Here is an 18,348-nt window from a genome sequence, read left to right as displayed (position 1 = left end):
GGCCAGGGGTGGACTCCTGGTGCAGCCCCCATTTTGCTCAACCTCGTGGTCAGCTGTGGCCGCATACGGAGCTCCTCCCTGGGCCAGGACAGTCTTGGAGGAGGCGTGGGCCGGGTCTGGGGGCCCCCACCCACCTGGCTCAGCCTCTGCTGCCGTTTCAGGAGCTCCTGCTCAAAGGGGCACTGCAAGCGCTTGGCCTCCAGTTCCTCCTTCTTCTTCTTGATGAGCTGGTTCCGCCGGCGGTGCTCCAGGACACGTTGCAGCTCCGGCTTGCTGTCCACGCCCAGGCCCCTCGGGTGGCGGGAGGAGGTGTTTGTTAGGAGACCCCCAACTTCTCCCCACCCAGGGCTACACCCTGCACAGACATCAACCTATACCATTACATTGTGCAATCTTCCTGCTAGCCCGGGGAGGTGAAACAATTACTGTCCCGTTATACAGGGAAGGGAAGCGAGGCTCCTAGGATTGAAGACACGGGGCCAAGTCACAGCTATGAAGGGACTGAATGAGGATTTGCACCTACGCCTAAGTTCAGAGGCCAGGTTTTATGATATTACTGGTTATTTTCTCAGGATGAGTTTCCAGAGGTAGAGCTGCTGGGTCAGGCGCTTTTAAAAGATTTTGGATACATATTCCCTTCTTGTTCCTTAGAAAAGATTATCCACTTTATACTTCCGTCAACAGTATACAAGAGCATCTGTTTCTCCCTATTGTCACTATCCGATCTTTTTGTATTTGAGAATCTGGTAGGCAAAAAATATCTGGTTTTCCTTTGTTTCTTTGATTGCTAGTCACATGGACCAGCCTTGGAGATGTTTGCCAGCTACTTGCATTTCTTCTTTTGCGACCTAACCATACCTATCATTTTTTCCTTATGAATTTATAAGAGGTACATATATATTTTTATCATTTATATTGCAAATATTTCCCCTGATTTGTCTTTAGGCTTTTGTTTAATTGTGGTGATTTTAAACGGGATGACTCTAAAAGGCAACCTGAGAAAATACTCATAATACACAGTCAGCCCTTTGTTTCCGCGGATCACATCGGTGGTTGGCTGACTCCGGGGATACGGAGGGCTGGCTGTACTATGCCATTTTAAATACATAAGGGACTGGAGCATCTGTGGAGTTGGGGTTCTGTGGGGGGTTCCGGAACCCACCCTCTGTGGATACAGAGAGACTGCTGTGACTAGGAGGAGGGGGTGGGCACAACACGGAGGAGGCAAAGTGAGATCTGAGGAAGGGATGTTGCGCACAACTGAAAACAAGAATGAAAATCACAGCCAGCGCCAATACCAAAAACGGCCAGTAGAGGGAGCTTCAAAGGCACTGCGGCCTTCGTCCTGGTGCTCTGGCCTCGGAGGGCCGGAAAGCTCAGCCTCCCTCTCCCCTTCCCCACAATCTCTCTCAATAATCCAGTCCCAGCCCTGATGCCCCAAGCCTGCCTTGCTCATTGCCTGCTCCTGGCCTCCTTGCTCCACTCATACCCCCTCCACGACTGTGACACCCCTGCTTGAGACCCTTCACAGGTCCACATGTCTCTTCTGGCCTACCTTACAATCTTTGCTCCAGCCACTCTGAGCTACTCCTGTCTCCTGTCCGTTCGCACATGCTTATCCATCTGCTGGGAACATACTTGCTTCTACCGGCCAGTGTCCCCCTCCTAAGCTGGCTGACTTGTGCCCACCCTTCGGGCCTTGACCTCATGGAGGAAGTGATAGTATCTTGGAACACTGCCTGGCGGCTCCTCTGGGGTCGCAGGCCCATTTATGGCCCCATCCAAGCACCCATCCTACCACCTGGTATGCATCTATCTCCTCTGTGAGGGCAGGAACTGGGTCCCATTCCTCCTTGTAGCCCCAAGTCTGGGCACGGTGCCTCGCACATGGTCAATGCACCTGGAGGGCAGCTACAGGTAGGTAGCTGGGTGGGAGAACAGGGCCTTCGGACCTTCCCAGTGTCTGCTGGTGACCATGTGGGGCGCCCTTTGACCTCCTCAGCCTCTAGGAGCCCCAGGATGACTGCCAGGCCTGCCTTTCGTGAGGGGCGCCTCCCCGGCCTCAGCAGGCCTGAGGGGGTGCTTGCCAGACTAGGCAGCCGAACTCCACTCCCACCTCCTGTGGTTCATGAGCAGCTCTCGGTGCAGCTCCTGGTGGCTCCGGGAGGCCTTCACGGGGTTCAGCAGCTTCTTGGGCTTGATGAGCTCCGGGTTCCACTCTCTGTATTCCTGCCGGGCCATCAGGCCTCCGATGTCCGCCCGCTCCCTCTGGATCTCCGAGTACATGGAGGCTGTAGAAGCGACAGGGGAGTTGGTCAGAGCTGGGCCCAGTCTCACCCATTCTCCCGGGCGCAGCTGAAGGGCAAGGGTTTTGGCGTTAGATGGATCTCAGCTCACTGTGCGGCCCTGGGCAAGCGACTTGCCTTTCCGAGCCTTGGCTTCCTCGTTTGTGAAATGAAGATAATTGAGCCTGTGCACAGGGTTGTAAGGACTGGAGATGATGGCTGTAAAGTGGGGTATAGAAAAGTGCTACTTTTCTTAACCCCTAAAAGTGGGGTCACAAAGTGTATGGGTTGACGCATGCAAATGTTTTTGGTCTGACTTTGAAAAAAACTTTTCCCTCCTATAAAAGGAATTCTGTTTCTCATTGAGCTTGTATCAGAAAAAGAAACGATATTTAAAAAGAGCAATATGTACTTGTTAGGGATAATTTGGATAAATGCAGTGATCAAAAGAAAATATCTCCCCTTATTGTCCAACTTCCCTATCTGTAGTTCCAAATTTCCTCATGGACACGTCCAGCTTTTCACTTTCTCCAGACCAAAGAGGAGGGTGTGAAATCCCAGGACTGCCATGTCTACTTACAAAGGGGTGAGAGTGGGAGTGGGGATTTTTTTTTTTTTTTTTTTTTTTTTGCGGTACGCGGGCCTCTCATTGTCGTGGCCTCTCCCGTTGCGGAGCACAGGCTCCGGACGCGCAGGCTCAGCGGCCCTGGCTCACAGGCCCAGCTGCTCCCCAGCATGTGGGATTTTCCTGGACCAGGGCACGAACCCGTGTCCCCTGCATCGGCAGGTGGACTCTCAACCACTGAGCCACCCGGGAAGCCCGAGGGTGAGGATTTTTAAGAAAAAGTCTCAAGAGGGTGACACAGACTGGCCATTAGCTGCATGTAGTATTTAGAGTGAAAATTTAGGCCTTGGCTCTGCTCCCTTCATGAGTCCCGCTTTTCTGAGGTTGAGCCTCTACTATACGCTAGGCGTTGGCAGTGTCTGGTCTGTTATATAGTAGGCACTCAATAAATATTTGTTGGCAATTTAAAATAAAAGCTTTGAGGTTGTACAGATGAGAAAACTGATGCTCAGGGAGGTTGGTCTTGGGGAACCAGTGCTTTAAGGCATGTGGTTTCCATGATGCAACTGAGGGGCTGTGTTCTCACTGCATACGTCAGGCTCTAGTCCCCCTCTTAAAAACCACCAACCACCATGTTGCCTGTGGACAGACCCTCACTTCTTCCCTCCCACTGGGAAGAGGATGAAAGCCATTTTCTGCTTGATGAACAGGAGTTCTCCAAGTAAACTAGACAGGGATGGTGGTCTGTGCAAGAACCTGGAAGTGGGTAATAGGTCAGTGGGGTTGGAAAACACAGGAGGAGGGGGTTTGATGGGGTGCAGATTGCAAGGTGACATGTTAGGGAATGTGGGCATCAAAGGGGACATGATGCTTTGCAAATGGTAGCACTCCAGACACAAGTTTGGCATTTCTCTTATTACCTACTGCCGGGTGCTGTGAGGAGGATTGAGACCCCATTTGTAAAGATGCTGTGTAAACTGAGAAGAGTGTTAATCTTGCTACATCCAAAATATAATAATTAAGTGTCAGAGCCTAGAGACATGGTTGCTAATTTTCTTTCTTGAATTCCCATTCTCAAAACTTCTAAAATGAGAATTCTAATTAATTTTCTTTTTTCAGAAGGCTATTTGTTTTTCAGGTTATATCTTTCTTAATTTTTTGGTCCTTAAAAAATGATTGTGGTAGGGTTTAGTAGTTAGTTAAAAACAAACAATTGGCTATATCAACCCCCTCCTCCTTTAAAAATGTGGATATTTTCTTAGTCTGAGATTAAGTTGTTCGGGAGCCAGTGTGTTAGAATATCTTGATTCAGATTGGAGTTTGGGGAATCTTTCCCCCTTCCACTGCCTTTTCCCATTACCAAGTCTCACCAGTCCTTTATCTGAGTAATTCTTAGCTACTCTCTTTTCTTCCTGTGTGCTCAGCTCTCATCTTTCCCAGCCCATTATCACACCACACTAATTGCTTCAGCTCCTTGGCTAGTCGTCCTGCCCTTAATTCCTGTGTGCCCCAAACCTTCCAAAGCTTCATAATTTTTTATCAGTCACACCATCTTTAAAACAACTAACTGTATGTTGCCAAAGCAATGAGTTAGGAAACAGAAATAAATTATATAACTTTAGGAAAGGAGAGGGCAGAATTAATATTTGCATAAGATATCACTATATGCACCCGGAATTCCCAAATGGATTAACAGAAAAGCTTTTGGAACTAAAGAGAAAATTCAAGTGTGGCCAGATACAGACCAGGTCCACAAAACCAAGAGCTCCTGCATAACAGGAATGGCCATTGAGAAAGTACACAATCATACAATTATTCATTCATCCTACCATATGTTAGAGTTTCTATAATCTGCCAGGTATGGTGGTAGACAGAGATGAACTAAACAGGCAAGGCTCCCACTCCCACAGAGCTGACATTCTGCTAGGGAGGCAGACAGCAAACATGTACACAAACCAACAAAAATAAATGATTGCAAGTCGCGAGGAGCCTGCTCAGGGAATTGGGGGGGTGGCGGGCGGCGCTAGGACAGAGACTAACAGGAGGACCCTCCTTCAGCCAGGTGCAGCAAGAGGGCCTCTCTGGGAGGTGACCTTTAAGATCTGACGGTTGAGAAGGAAGAGGGAGCCTGTGTGGGGCAGAGGGAACAGCATGGGTGACTCACGTACCTTGAACAAGCTACGTCTGTTCAGAAAACAAAAAGGCATAGTGTGTCTGCAGTGGCGTGAGGGAGTGACCCAGAGCATGGAGTGAGGGGTGGACGGGTGGTTTCAAGTTGGGGAAAGATCGCCTCTGATTTGATTTTAAGAAGGTCATTCTCACTGCTGTGTGGGGGAAAAACTGTGAGCAGGTTTTGGGAATTTTTGATATGACTTTGGTTTCTTTTACTTCCAATGGGCAGCCTCTGTCTTTCCCATTAAAGTCGAGGAAAAACATCTGACTGGCCAGGCTGCGGACCTTCATTTCAAAGGTCATCCGCGAGCCAATGAGTTGGCCGCCCCGGGGCCAGTCCTCAGCCCAGCAGGGACCACACAGGATCGTGCTTACAAGGGGGTCCTGCGTTTTCATTTTGCACTGGGCCCTGCAAATTATGTAGCCAGTCCTGCACCCCAGGTCCAATCAATTTGCAGCTCTGGTTCAAGGATCTGCTCTAGGCATATTTAAAAAAAAAAAAAAAAAATCAGTGGTGAGGTGTGGGAGATGATGTTTTGCTGAGACCAGGGTGGTGTGGTCACTGAGGCAGGAATCCTGAAGGATGTGGCTGGTTCTTCAGCTCAGAGCTGCAACTTGGGAAAACTGCTGCTGTTGCCAGTTAGGGTTCTAAACTCCAGCAAAACGTGTGAGATCCATGGACGTGTGTGTGTGGCCCCCAGGGTTTAGGCAGCTGCTGAGCCAACCTTCCTGCCTTTAATTTAATTAAAAGAGGCCTCCATGTAGAAGAGCCTCACATAGGTGTTGGAATAAAAGAGGCTGCTCAACAAAGCACAGGAGCTAGGCCAGGAAAATCGGGCTCTCTTGGGGATCAGCTGGGCCCTCTGAGCAGAGGAGGGGTCCATTCTCAGGGCTGCTCTGGCCAGGTCTCTCAGGCTGCTGGGGTGTCCTCAGAGATCCGAGACTTTTGGGGAGGTGGCCGTGATGGGGCAAAGATGTGAGGTAAGGTGAGCGTAAGGTCATCTCTGAAAAGAAAAAGGTGAACGCCCCAAGGAAGAGCTGGCAGGGAAGAAGACCAGTTGAGGAGAAAGTTGAGTAGCTAACGAATATCCTTCACTGGTTGGCAAAGAAAGGCAGAATAATGTTGGAGCCATTAGAACCTGGGTTGAATGCTGGCTCAGCCCGTTCCTAGCCATGGGCAAGTGTACCTATCCTCTGCAGCAGGAGTCCAAAAACTATAGTCTTTGGGTCAAATCCAACCCCTTTGGAACAAAGCCATACCCACTCATTACTTATTGTGTGCGGCTGCTTCCTCTAGAACAGCAGCGTTGAGGAGCTGTGACAGCTGCTCTTGATCAGCACGCTTCTTCATGAGGTTGTTACAAAACAAAGGAGGTGATACTTGCATGGTGCTTGGCAAGTTAGTGCCTAGCACTGAGTCGAGGACTCAATAAGTGCCGGCTACTAGAGCTGCCACATACAGTGAGGCAGGTTGTGCACTGAACAACTCCAGGGCCTCACTCCTATAGATGAAACTATGAGTGGGGCCACCTCGTTAGCCGTTATTAATAAGCACGATTAAAATACCCAACTTCTAGTCTTGGATTGAGCATTCTCCTTAAAAACTGTACTAGTTAAATCAGTGGATTTTAACCCTGGCTGCATACTGACATCATGAGAGGGAGTTTAAAAAATACCAATGTCTGAGTCCTACCCTGGGATTCTGATTTAATTGGCCTGGGAGACAGCTTGGCCTTTGGGATTTTAAAAAAACTCCCCAAGGGGGTGGAGATAAGATGGCAGAGTAGAAGGACATGAGCTCACCTCCTCTCATGGAAACACCAAAGTCACAACTAACTGCTGAACAACCGTCAACAAAAGAATGCTGGGTGACTGCACCAGCATCCTGGGTGGCGACCGAGACCCAGATGTTTGGAGCTGCCAGATGTCACATCACATCATGGGAGAGGACTTTCCAAGGTGGCAGAGGAGGCCATGGAGTTCATCTCTCCCCACAGACACATCAAGAATACACTTACAGGGCTTCCCTGGTGGTGCAGTAGTTGGGACTCCGCCTGCCGATGCAGGGGACACGGGTTCGTGCCCCGGTCTGGGAGGATCCCACATATGCCACAGAGTGGCTGGGCCCGTGAGCCATGGCCGCTGAGCCTGCGCGTCCGGAGCCTGTGCTCCGCAACGGGAGAGGCCCGCGTACCGCAAAAAAAAGAATACATCTACAAATGGAACAGGTCTCACAGAGCACCTGATGAACACTAGCAGAGGATCCCCAGACACCTAAAAGGATAAGAAAGATCCCCACATAACCGGGTAGGACAAACAGAAGAAGGGAAAAGGAAGAGGAGAGGAAGCAGGATGGGACCTGTGCCCCTGGTGGGGAGCTGAAGGTGAGGAGAGGTTGCTGCATCTGGGGAAGGCCCCTCACCGGCAGGGAGATCAGCTGGGACAGAAGGGGAGCCTCGGGGGCTCGGAGGAGAGCCCAGCAACCAGTCTGTGGCTGTCAGGACAGGGAGAGACCTACACAGATGGTCTGTGCCACAGCCCTGCATGCCCCAGCCTGAGATGGGTGTCCACCGGTGCTCACGGGGGCTGGAACGTGGGGTTTGGAGAGCAGACCTGGGGAGGGGAGTGCTGTTGGCCGTGAGAAGACAGCCTGAGGGGATAGGACTGAGGAGCTCCTGCCCTGGGCAGCCTGCTCTCCCTGAGCACTGCCTCGGCTCCTTCCTGCCCGATGGGCTCGTGTGCTCCCGCACGCTCTGGAGCAGACTCTGGTGGGGGGGACACACACAGAGGCGGCGCTGAAACCACAGCCGAGCACTGTGTGACTAAGGGGCCAGGGGCCCTGTGACTAAGGAAGAAGAGCTGAAATCTCTCCTCGTGGCTGTGTGAACCATGCAGATACACGTTCACTGACGGCTTCCTAAATTCAGCACGTGCGAAACATCAGAAAGGACAGCAAGGGCTCCTGCAGCTGGGACGGGTCTGGCTTTAGCAGCTGTGGGCTCTGTGGGTACGTACACTTGGGGGCTGGGCCAGGCCAGAGTCTGAGCTGCCTCCACAGCTCCCACCACGGGTCCAGGTGCACGACTACTGCAGTCCTGGGACCTGACCTCAGTGGACCTGCACCAGTGGCCTGGTGAAAACAACGTCTAAGAGTCAACAAGGCCAATTGCTGGCATACCCGCAGTTAAGGTGGGACCGAGAGCAGTGCCAGCAAGTGTACTTTGTGAGCCTGTACAACAGGCGAAAGGGGACACAACAGAGCACGTTCACAGGTGAACAGCTCCAGAGGAGGACTACGCAGTGGCTTCTCTACCATTGGGAGTTCTCCAGTCCCATTCACCTCACACTGCAGATCAGAGACACAGCTAAGAAACAGATTTACGGGCCTCTACTCCAACAACTGGGGAGCAGACTCTGCCCCTGACAGGGCAGTGACAACCACAGAGCAAAGGGGAGGCCTCACGCAATAGCCAGGGCAGGCTCTGGTCACCAGAACACCAGTCAAACCCCCTATCAAGGGGATAATGGCACAAGCCTCAGGACCAACCTCACCCACCAGGGGCAGACACCAGAAGCAAGAGGAACTATGATCCTGCAGCCTGCAGAAAGGAGACCACAAATGCAGTAAGTTAGACAAAATGAGACGATGAAGAAATATGTTGCAGATGAAGGTGCAAGATAAAAACCTATAAGAACTAAATGAAGAGGAGATAGGCAATCTATCTACCTGAAAAAGAATTCAGAGTAATGACAGTAAAGATGATCCAAGATCTTGGAAAAAGAATGGAGGCACAGATCAAGAAGATACAAGAAATGTTTAAAAAAGACCTAGAACTAAAGAACAATCAGTGATGACAACACAGTAAGTGAAATGAAAAATACACTAGAAGGAATCAATAGCAGAATAACTGAGGCAGAAGACCAGATAAGTGAGCTGGAAGACACAATGGAGGAAATCACTGCCACAGAACAGAATAAAGAATGAAAAGAAATGAGCAAAGTCTCAGAGGCCTCTGGGACAACATTAAATGCAACAACATTCAAATTATAGGGGTCCAAGAAGAAGAAAAAGAGAAAGGGCCGGAGGAAATGCCTGAAGAGATTATAGTCGAAAACTTCCCTAACATGGGAAAGGAAATACCCAAGTCCAGGAAGCGCATAGAGTTCCACACAGGATAAACCCAAGGAGGAACATGCCGAGACACATATTAATCAAAGTAACAAAAATTAAATACAAAGAAAAAATATTGGGAAAAGCAACAAATGCCACACAAAGGAATTCCCATAACATTATCAGTTGATACTAATAAACTCTGCAGCCCAGAGGGAGTGGCAGGATGTATTTAAAGTGATGAAAGGGAAGAGCCCACAGCCAAGAAAACTCTACCCAGCAAGGCTCTCATTCAGATTTGACGGAGAAATCAAAAGCTTTACAGACAAGTTAAGAGAATTCAGCACCACCAAACCAGCATTACAGCAAATGCTAAAGGAACTTCTCTGGGGGTGGGGGAGAGAGGCCACAACTAAAAAAAGAAAATCACAGATGGGAAAGCTCAATGGTAAAGGCAAAAATACAGTAAAAGCAGGAAATCATCTATATACAAGTATGACATCAAAACCAGTAACTGTGAGAAGAGAGTACAAATGCAGGAAATGGGAATTACATTTGAAATTAAGAGACCAACAACTTAAAACAACCTTGTGTGTATGTATGTGTGTATAGACTGCTTTATCAAAACCTCATGGGAAATGCAAACCAAAAAACTATAATAGATACACACACACACAAAAAAGCAACCCAAACACAACACTCAAGATGGTCATCAAACCACAAGAGAACAAAAGAAGGGAAGAAAAAAAGACCTACAAAAACAAACCCAAAACAATTAAGAAAATGGTAATAAGAACATACATATTAATAATTACCTTAAATGTAAATGGATTAAATGCTCCAACCAAAAGACACAGACTGGCTGAATGGATACAAAAACAAGACCCGTATATATGCTGTCTACAAGAGACCCACTTCAGATCTAGGGACACATACAGACTGAAAATGAGGGGATGGAAAAAGACATTCCATGCAAATGGAAATCAAAAGAAAGCTGGAGTAGCAGTACTCATATCAGACAAAATAGACTTTAAAATAAAGAGTGTTACAAGAGACAAGGAAGGACACTACATAATGATCAAGGGATCACTCCAAAAAGAAGATATAACAATTGTAAATGTATATGCACCCAATTTAGGAGCACCTCAATATATAAGGCAAATGCTAACAGCCATACATGGGGAAATCAACAGTAATACAGTAATAGCAGGGGGCTTTAATACCCCACTTAAACAAATGGATGTATCATCCAGACAGAAAATTAATAAGGACACACAGGCCTTAAATGACACATTAGATCAGATAGACTTAATTGACATATATAGGGCTTTCCATCCGAAAGCAGTAGAATACACTTTCTTCTCAAGTGCACACGGAACATTCTCCAGGATAGATCACATCTTGGATCACAAATCAATCCTTGGTATTTTAAGAAAATGAAATTATATCAAGCAGGTTTTCCAACTGCAATGCTATGAAATTAGAAATCATTCTAATAAATTAGAAATCTAATTATTGTATTAGAAATCAATTACAGGGAAAAAACTGTAAAAAACATAAACACATGGAGGCTAGACAATATGTTACTAAATAATCAATTGATCACTGAAGAAATTAAAGAGGAAATAAAAAAATACCTAGAGACAAATGACAATGAAAACATGACGATCCAAAACCTATGGGATACAGCAAAAGCAGTTCTAAGAGGGATGTTTACAGCAATACAGTCCTACCTCAAGAAACGGGAAAAATCTCAAATAAACAACCTAACCTTACACCTAAAGCAACTAAAGAAAGAAAAACAAACAAAACCCAAAGTTAGTAGAAGGAAAGAAATCATAAAGATCAGAGCAGAAATGAATGAAATAGAGATGAAGAAAACAATAGAAAACATCAATGAAATTAAAAGCTGGTTGTTTGAGAAGATAAACAAATCTTACAAACCTTTAGCCAGACTCATCAAGAAAAAAAGGGAGAAGACTCAAATCAATAAAATTAGAAATCAGTAAGGAGAAGTTACAACTGACACCACAGAAATACAAAGGATCATAAGGGACTACTGCAAGCAACCATATGCCAACAAAATGGACAACTTAGAAGAAATGGACAAATTCTTAGAAAGGTACAACCTTCCAAGATTGAACCAGGAAGAAATAGAAAATATGAACAGACCAATCACAAGTACTGAAATTGAAACTGTGATTAAAAATCTTCCAACAAACAAAAGTCTAGGACCAGATGGCTTCACAGGCGAATTCTATCAAACATTTAGAGAAGAGCTAACACCTATTCTTCTGAAACTCTTCCAGAAAGCTGCAGAGGAAGGAACACTCCCAAGCTCATTCTACAAGGCCACCATCACCCTGATGCCAAAACCAAAGATATCCCAAAAAAAGAAAATTACAGGCCAATATCACTGATGAACATAGACATAAAAATCCTCAACAAAATACTAGCAAACTGAATCCAATAACACATTAAAAGGATCATACACCTTGATCAAGTCGGTTTTATCCCAGGGATGCAAGGGTTCTTCAGTATCTGAAAATAATCAGTGTGATACACCAACATTAACAAACTGAAGAATAAAAAACATATGATCATCTCAATAGAAAAAGCTTCTGACAAAATTCAACACCCATTTATGATTAAAAAAACTCTCTAGAAAGTGGGCACAGAGGGAACCTCCCTCAACATAATAAAGGCCATATATGACAAACCCACAGCAAGCATCATTCTCAATGGTGAAAAACTGAAAGCACTTCCTCTAAGATCAGGAACAAGACAAGGATGTCCACTCTCGCCACTTTTAGTTAACATAGTTTTGGAAATCCTAGCTGTGGCAATCAGAAAAGAAAAAGAAATAAAAGGAATCCAAACTGGAAAAGAAGAAGTAAAAGTGTTACTGTTTGCAAGGTGACATGAGATTCTACACAGAAAGTCCTAAAGATGCCACCAGAAAACTACTAGAGGTCATCAATAAATTCAGTAAAGTTTCAGGATACAAAATTAATGCACAGGGCTTCCCTGGTGGCGCAGTGGTTGGGAGTGCGCCTGCCGATGTGGGGGGCATGGGTTTGTGCCCTGGTACGGGAGGATCCCACGTGCCGTGGGGCGCCTGGGCCCATGAGCCATGGCCGCTGGGCCTGCGCATCCGGAGCCTGTGCTCTGCGACGGGAGGGGCCACGGCAGTGGGAGGCTGGTGTACCGCAAAAAAAAAAAAAAAAATTAATGCACAGAAATCTCTTGCATCTGTACACTAACAACGAAAGATCAGAAAGAGAAATTAACATTCCCACCCATGGCAATTTACAAATTCAGTGCAATCCCTATCAAATTACCAATAGCATTTTTCACCAAACTGGCACAAAAAATTCTAAAATTTATATCGAAACACAAAAGACCCCAAACAGCCTAAGAAATCCTGAGAAAGAAAAGTTGAGCTGGAGGAATCAGACTCCATGATCAGACTATACTACAAGCCTACAATAATTAAAACAGCATGGTCCTGACACAAAAACAAATATAGATCAATGGAACATGATAGAAAGCCCAGAAATAAACCCACATACATATGGTCAACTAATCTACAACAAAGGAGGCAAGAATTTACAATGGCGAAAAGACATTAATAAATAGTGCTGGGAAAACTGGACAGCTACATGTAAAAGAATGAAATTAGAATACTCCCTAATACCATACACAAAAATAAACTCAAAATGCATTAAAGACCTAAAGGTAAGACTAGATACTCTAACTCGTACAGGAAAACATAGGCGGAACACTCTTTGACATAAATCATAGCAATATCTTTTTCAATCCTCTTTTAGAGTAATGACAACAAAAACAAACAAATGGGACCTAATTAAAGTTAAAAGCTTTTGCACAACAAAGCAAACCATAAACAAAACGAAAAGACAACCCACAGAATGGGAGAAAACATTTGCAAACGATGCAACTGATAAGGGATTAATCTCCAGAATTTACAAACAGCCCATGCAGCTCAATATCAGAAAAACAAACAAGCCAATCAAAAAATGGGCAGAAGACATAAATAGACATTTCTCCAAAGAAAACATACAGATTGCCAAGAGGCACATGGCTCTTCTGATGACCCTGGAGGTCCTACAGCTCCTCCCCAGAGGCTCCACACATGTCAGCCCAGTGCCAGATCCAAGGCTCAGCTAGGATCACTAATTTCTCCCAGGGTGGGTTCATCAGGCCACTGGGGCTGATGAACTATGTGGCTAATGCTAGGGTGGCAACTTTGAAACTAAACACTGGCGCCCTGCTGGCCACAGGAGAGCAATAAGGAGAGACAGAAGGGAAGTAGTGCTGATGGAGACCTAGGTCCCAGTTCATCCTGAGGATGGCTATGGGACCCTAAGCTAAGGCTTAGTGTCCCCTTCATCTGCCTTTCCCCTGCCCTGGTGGTTCTGGGTTTGTCTTTGATGGCATCAATTATAACAAATGACACATGAGGCAGTAAAGCAAAGTGGTTTAGGCAGATGTTTTGGAGGCGTCAGACTGCGTTTGAATCATCATGGTACCCCCTTCCTAGCTGTGTGACGTTGGGCAAATAGCTTAACCTCTCTGAGCCCCTTTACAGTGGGAATAATGGTAGAATCTATTCACGGGGCTGTTTGGAGGGTGAAATGATATAATGTGCAAGATATGGTTAGCCCAGTGCCTGGCAGTGATACTCCTCCTGTCCTAAGGGGACCCGTGTTGAGCACTTGACATTTGATGAAGGCTCACTCACCTGCATCTGGATCTCACAATCACCCCAGGAGGCAGCCAGTGGTACTGTTTTATTATTCCCATTTTCTAAATGAGAAAACTGAGGCTCAGAGAGGCCAAGATACGCAAAATAAATGGCAAAGCCAGAACCTTTAGACCCCAGATTCAGTGCTCTTTCTACCACTCCACTGTCTTCTAGGTGCAATGCATCTTTCAGTCAACAAAGCAGGTTTACATCCCTTTTCTCTCTGCACACTTGAGAAACCCCAATAAAGAGGCAGTGTGAGCCCATTATATAGATGAGAAAATGGAGGGCGGTAACTGGAGTACTCCTCGCCCTCTCACTGGGGAGCCCCAGCCGGGCGCCAGCTGCTTTGGGTTTAAGCCAGAATCCACAGGCCTGTCTGCCCGTGGCTGATTTTTGTTAGGAGGGGGCCCAGCTGATGGTGTTTCCTCCCGAGGGTGTTGGTCAAAGTCTTCATTCCTCTGCCCTCCCTCCCCCTGCCCTTGTTCCTTATTACTGTTCAAGCTGCTGTGTTTAGAACACAACCAGGGATCTTCTTGGTTCAACATTTCATGGGGTGGAGGGGCAGAGGAGAAGAGATCCTTTTAAAATAACTACTGACCAAAGAAAAGAGGCATTCAGTAAAAGTGACAAGCGTGGCCACAGGATTTCCTAACCCTTCTTGCTTTTTTCCTCCCAGTGGGGAAAGTACCCATTTGTATTTCACTGGCCAGCAACCAAAGAACAGGGTATCTGGGAACCTCCTCCACATCTCCAGCTGCCTGTGGCCAATGCCTGCAAGCCCCTGTCAGAGCTGCTTGTTCACTGGGATGCAGCCTCCCCACACCATGAGAAACTGACTCGAGACAAACTTCCTGAACCTGTTGGCTTGGGTCCACTGTGACCCCCTAGTTTGTGAGAAGGTCTGGGTGGGCATTCAGGGTTTCAAGTCAATTCCATAGCAGAGTCCCAGGCTGGACATGGGAGGTCGCTAGTGAGGCTGGTGGGGAGTATTGTGCAGCTAGCCAGGGAACCGTGTCAGCAGATCAGATATTCGTGCTGGCCCACCGGTGGCATGATGCCAGCCACTCCACTTGGCAAATGCCTCCAGGGGGAGATCCCGGCAGGACTTAGCACCAACAGAGCTAAGAGCCGCTCAGGATCCAGGCTGACCAGAGACACAGGTACTGGGGCTGGCTCACAACTGGGAAACCACTGGGTTTGGTAGCAGTTCAAAAAAGTGACACACCCAATCCTATAACCTCTGATTTTTGGCCCAATACCAGCCTCGCCTCATACTGCAAAGTGCTGAAGCCAAATCCACCAGGAAGGCAAGCAGGTAACACGTTGCCGTGCACTCACCACGTGCCATGTACTGTGCTCAGCATTGCAGCCGTATTTCATGAAATCCTTACAATAGACTGAGGAGATGGGTACTCTTGAGACCCCTTTTTACAGATGAAGAAGCTGAGGCTCCAAGGGGTCATGTAATTTTCCCAGATCCCACAGCCAGCAAAGAAAGGCTCTAGAGTCTGAGCCAAGCTGCTTGACCAGTTTTCTCTCCACTGTGCCACCCGCAACACTCTGGCATTTTATCTATCTGTTCTTAAGAGAATTAAAACTGCTATACTGTATGAAAATAGACTTAGGTGAGGTCACATCATGCATGAATTCAGAGTCATCTGAGCATTTAGAAGAAAGAGATCAACCAGAATGGTGGGCTGAATCTGGGCACTCCCTGCACTTCATCTCCTCTCCTTTTCCCAAACCCAGGGTGCCAGGGGGCACCACCAAGTCATTTTACAGAGAGAGGACATAGCACAGGTACCTGGGCTCAAAGAGCTCTGCTCCCCTGACAGCCCACCTGGTGCTCCGAGGCTGCCCTCCATCCCCCACACCTCCTCCCTGCACTGCACCCAGCTCAGCAGCAGGTGAAAAAGAAAAGAAACCGTCTTACTTCTCAGCTGTGCCTGTGCCATTGGGAAGGGAACTCGGGCGCAGTGTTGCTGGGTCCTCACTCCACCAGAGTTCCAGACTAGCAAGGAGGGCCGCCTCCAAGGGCGGTTCCTAAAGCCCTGGGGATGAAACGTGCCACCAAGTGAGGCAGCTCCACATTCCTGTTTATTCTGGTATCAATAAAAAGGAACTGTTACTATAGTAACGGGTATTGCACTTGGTACTTGGCCACTTCCCTGATGTGGAACACCGTGTCCAGGCCACATGCCGGGGAGGCACAAATAAATACTGATTTTGTCAGACTGTTGAGGAATAAGAACGCGCCAAGCTTTGTTCTGAGCGACCTAGCTCATGTAGAGGCATTTCCCTTGTTTCTAATGGGAGAGTCAGCAAGAATGCATTCTGGTATTTCCCTGATGGAGAGGGAGCCAAGCTTCCTGCCGCAGTGTTCAACTCTTCAGGAGAAAATGGCTGTCAGTGCAAAAGGAGGGGAAAGTATGCTGGGTCAGGTCCAGGTAATCCACTTATGGGCCAGAAACTCCATCCATGTTATTTACACGTTACCCTGAACTTCATCTGAACATCAGACAGGAGCCAACAGGACGTTGCACAGGAGAGAGCGGGGCAGTAGAAGCTGACCGGCTCTGGGCCAGGCTGGTCCTCGTGTAATTCCCTGCTCGGCTTGGGCACCAGCCCCTTTGGCAGCCAGTTAACACCCCTGAGCCTTGGTTTCTGTGTTTGTCAAATGTGGAGAACAGGGTGATTGAGAGGAAACACAGATGATATGACATTTGTGAAAGCATGTAGTCAATGCTCAGCAAGTAGGACTCTTCCTACAGAGAGAGCTGGACTCAGTGTGATCAGAGGGCAGGGCCCCAGCATGCAGCACTGTGCTTGGCAGAATCTGTGTTCCATAGATCTTGGTTCAATAAGTCAATGTGTGAGTCTGAAAATAAAGAACGTGTGTAGATGCTGAAGGCCAACATGGGTACTTACAGATAACAAAGGCATTCTCCTAATTTCAGAATCAGTGTTCACCTGAAAACGTGGAAGTGTTTTCTGGCTTTTGCTGTCATTCTTAATCCTCTAGCAAGGAAGCTGGCATCTACCAGTTAAACTTGGCCCTCTTCCCACCTTTACTGCCTCGTGAAGAGTCTTGGTTGGCTGGGAAGTGATTAGGCCCAGGACATACATCAAGTATGAATGCAGGCATTAAAAATGCAATTTTGCTTCTATAAATATATTAGCAAACTGAATTCAACAACACATAAAAAGGACCATACGCCATTATCAAGCTGGATTCATTCCAGGGTCACAAGGATGGTTCAACATACACAAATCAATCAATGTGGTACACCATATCAACGAAAGACAAAAACCATATGATCATTTCAATAGATGCAGAAAAAGCATTTGATAAAATTGAACATCCATTCATGGTAAAAACTCTCGCCGAAGTGGGTATAGAGGGAACATATCTCAATAATAAAAGCCATTTATGACAAACCCACAGCCGATATAATACTCAACAGTGAAAAGCTGAAAGCTTTCCCATTAAATTCTGGAACAAGAGAAGGATGCCCACTCTCACCACTTCTATTCAACACAGTATTAGAAGTTCTAGCCATGACACTCTGATGAGAAAAAGAAATAAAAGGTATTCATATCAGAAGGGAAGAGATAAAATTGTTATATGCAGATGACTTGATACTCTATATAGAAAACCCTAAATACTCCACACAAAAACTATTAGAACTGATAAATAAATTCATCAAGGTAACAGGATACAAGATTAACATACAGAAACCTGTTGAATTTCTTTACACTAACAATGAAATATCAGAAAGGGAAAGATTAAAAAAATCTAATTTCAAATCGCATAAAATAAAAAGAGACCTGGGAAAAAACCTAACCAAGGAGGTGAAAGACTTATAGGCTTAGAACTATAAAACATTAATAAAGGGAATCAAGATGATTCAAAGAAATGGAAATATGTCCCATGCTCTTGGATTAGTAGAATTAATATTCTTAAAATGTCCATACTACCCAAAGCGATCTACAGATTTTTTTTTCTATTTTTTAGCCGCACTGCATATGAGGGATCTTAGTTCCCTGACCAGGGATTGACCCCATGCCCCCTGCAGTGGAAGTGCAGAGTCTTAACCACTGGCCCACCAGGGAAGTCCAGCAGTCTACAGATTTGATGTGATCCATATCAAATTACCCATGACATTTTTCACAGAACAAGAACAAATAATCCTAAAATGTATATGAAACAGCAAAAGACCCAGAATTGCCAAAACACTCCTGAGGAAAAAGAACAAAGCTGGAGGCATAACTCTCCCAATACTACAAAGCTGCAGTAATCAAAACAGCATGGTATTGGCACAAAAACAGACGTATGGATCCATGGAACAGAATAGAGAGCGCAGAAATAAACCCACACACCTATGGACAATTAATCTTCAACAAAAGAGGCAAGACTATACAATGGGGAGATGACAGTCTCTTCAGC

General features: G+C 46.4%; 1 protein-coding gene across 5 annotated transcripts in view; it reads right to left on the bottom strand.

Annotated features, from left to right (window-relative positions):
• The window catches only part of FAM107A (family with sequence similarity 107 member A), a 79,717-nt gene that overhangs the window by 2,821 nt on the left and 58,548 nt on the right, over positions 1 to 18,348 (bottom strand). For 3 of the 5 annotated variants that reach the window (XR_007479448.1, XM_033424710.2, XM_004267968.3), the window contains 2 exons: positions 2,117 to 2,291; positions 135 to 291 (listed from right to left, as the gene is read on the bottom strand). Coding sequence is in view for 4 of the 5 variants with exons in the window: in XM_033424710.2 (XP_033280601.1) it covers positions 135 to 291; positions 2,117 to 2,291 (332 nt within the window). In the remaining variant the exon portion in view is untranslated. Of the gene's footprint in view, positions 1 to 134; positions 292 to 2,116; positions 2,292 to 13,895; positions 13,914 to 15,834; positions 16,275 to 18,348 lie in introns of those variants that run through there. The other 2 variants (XM_033424711.1, XM_049715386.1) reach the window with 2 other exon arrangements.

Source organism: Orcinus orca, chromosome 10, assembly GCF_937001465.1.
Source record: "Orcinus orca chromosome 10, mOrcOrc1.1, whole genome shotgun sequence".
Lineage (NCBI taxonomy): Eukaryota > Metazoa > Chordata > Mammalia > Artiodactyla > Delphinidae > Orcinus > Orcinus orca.
The sequence above is the reverse complement of the archived record's forward strand: the minus strand, read 5'-3'. Positions and strand labels throughout refer to the sequence as shown.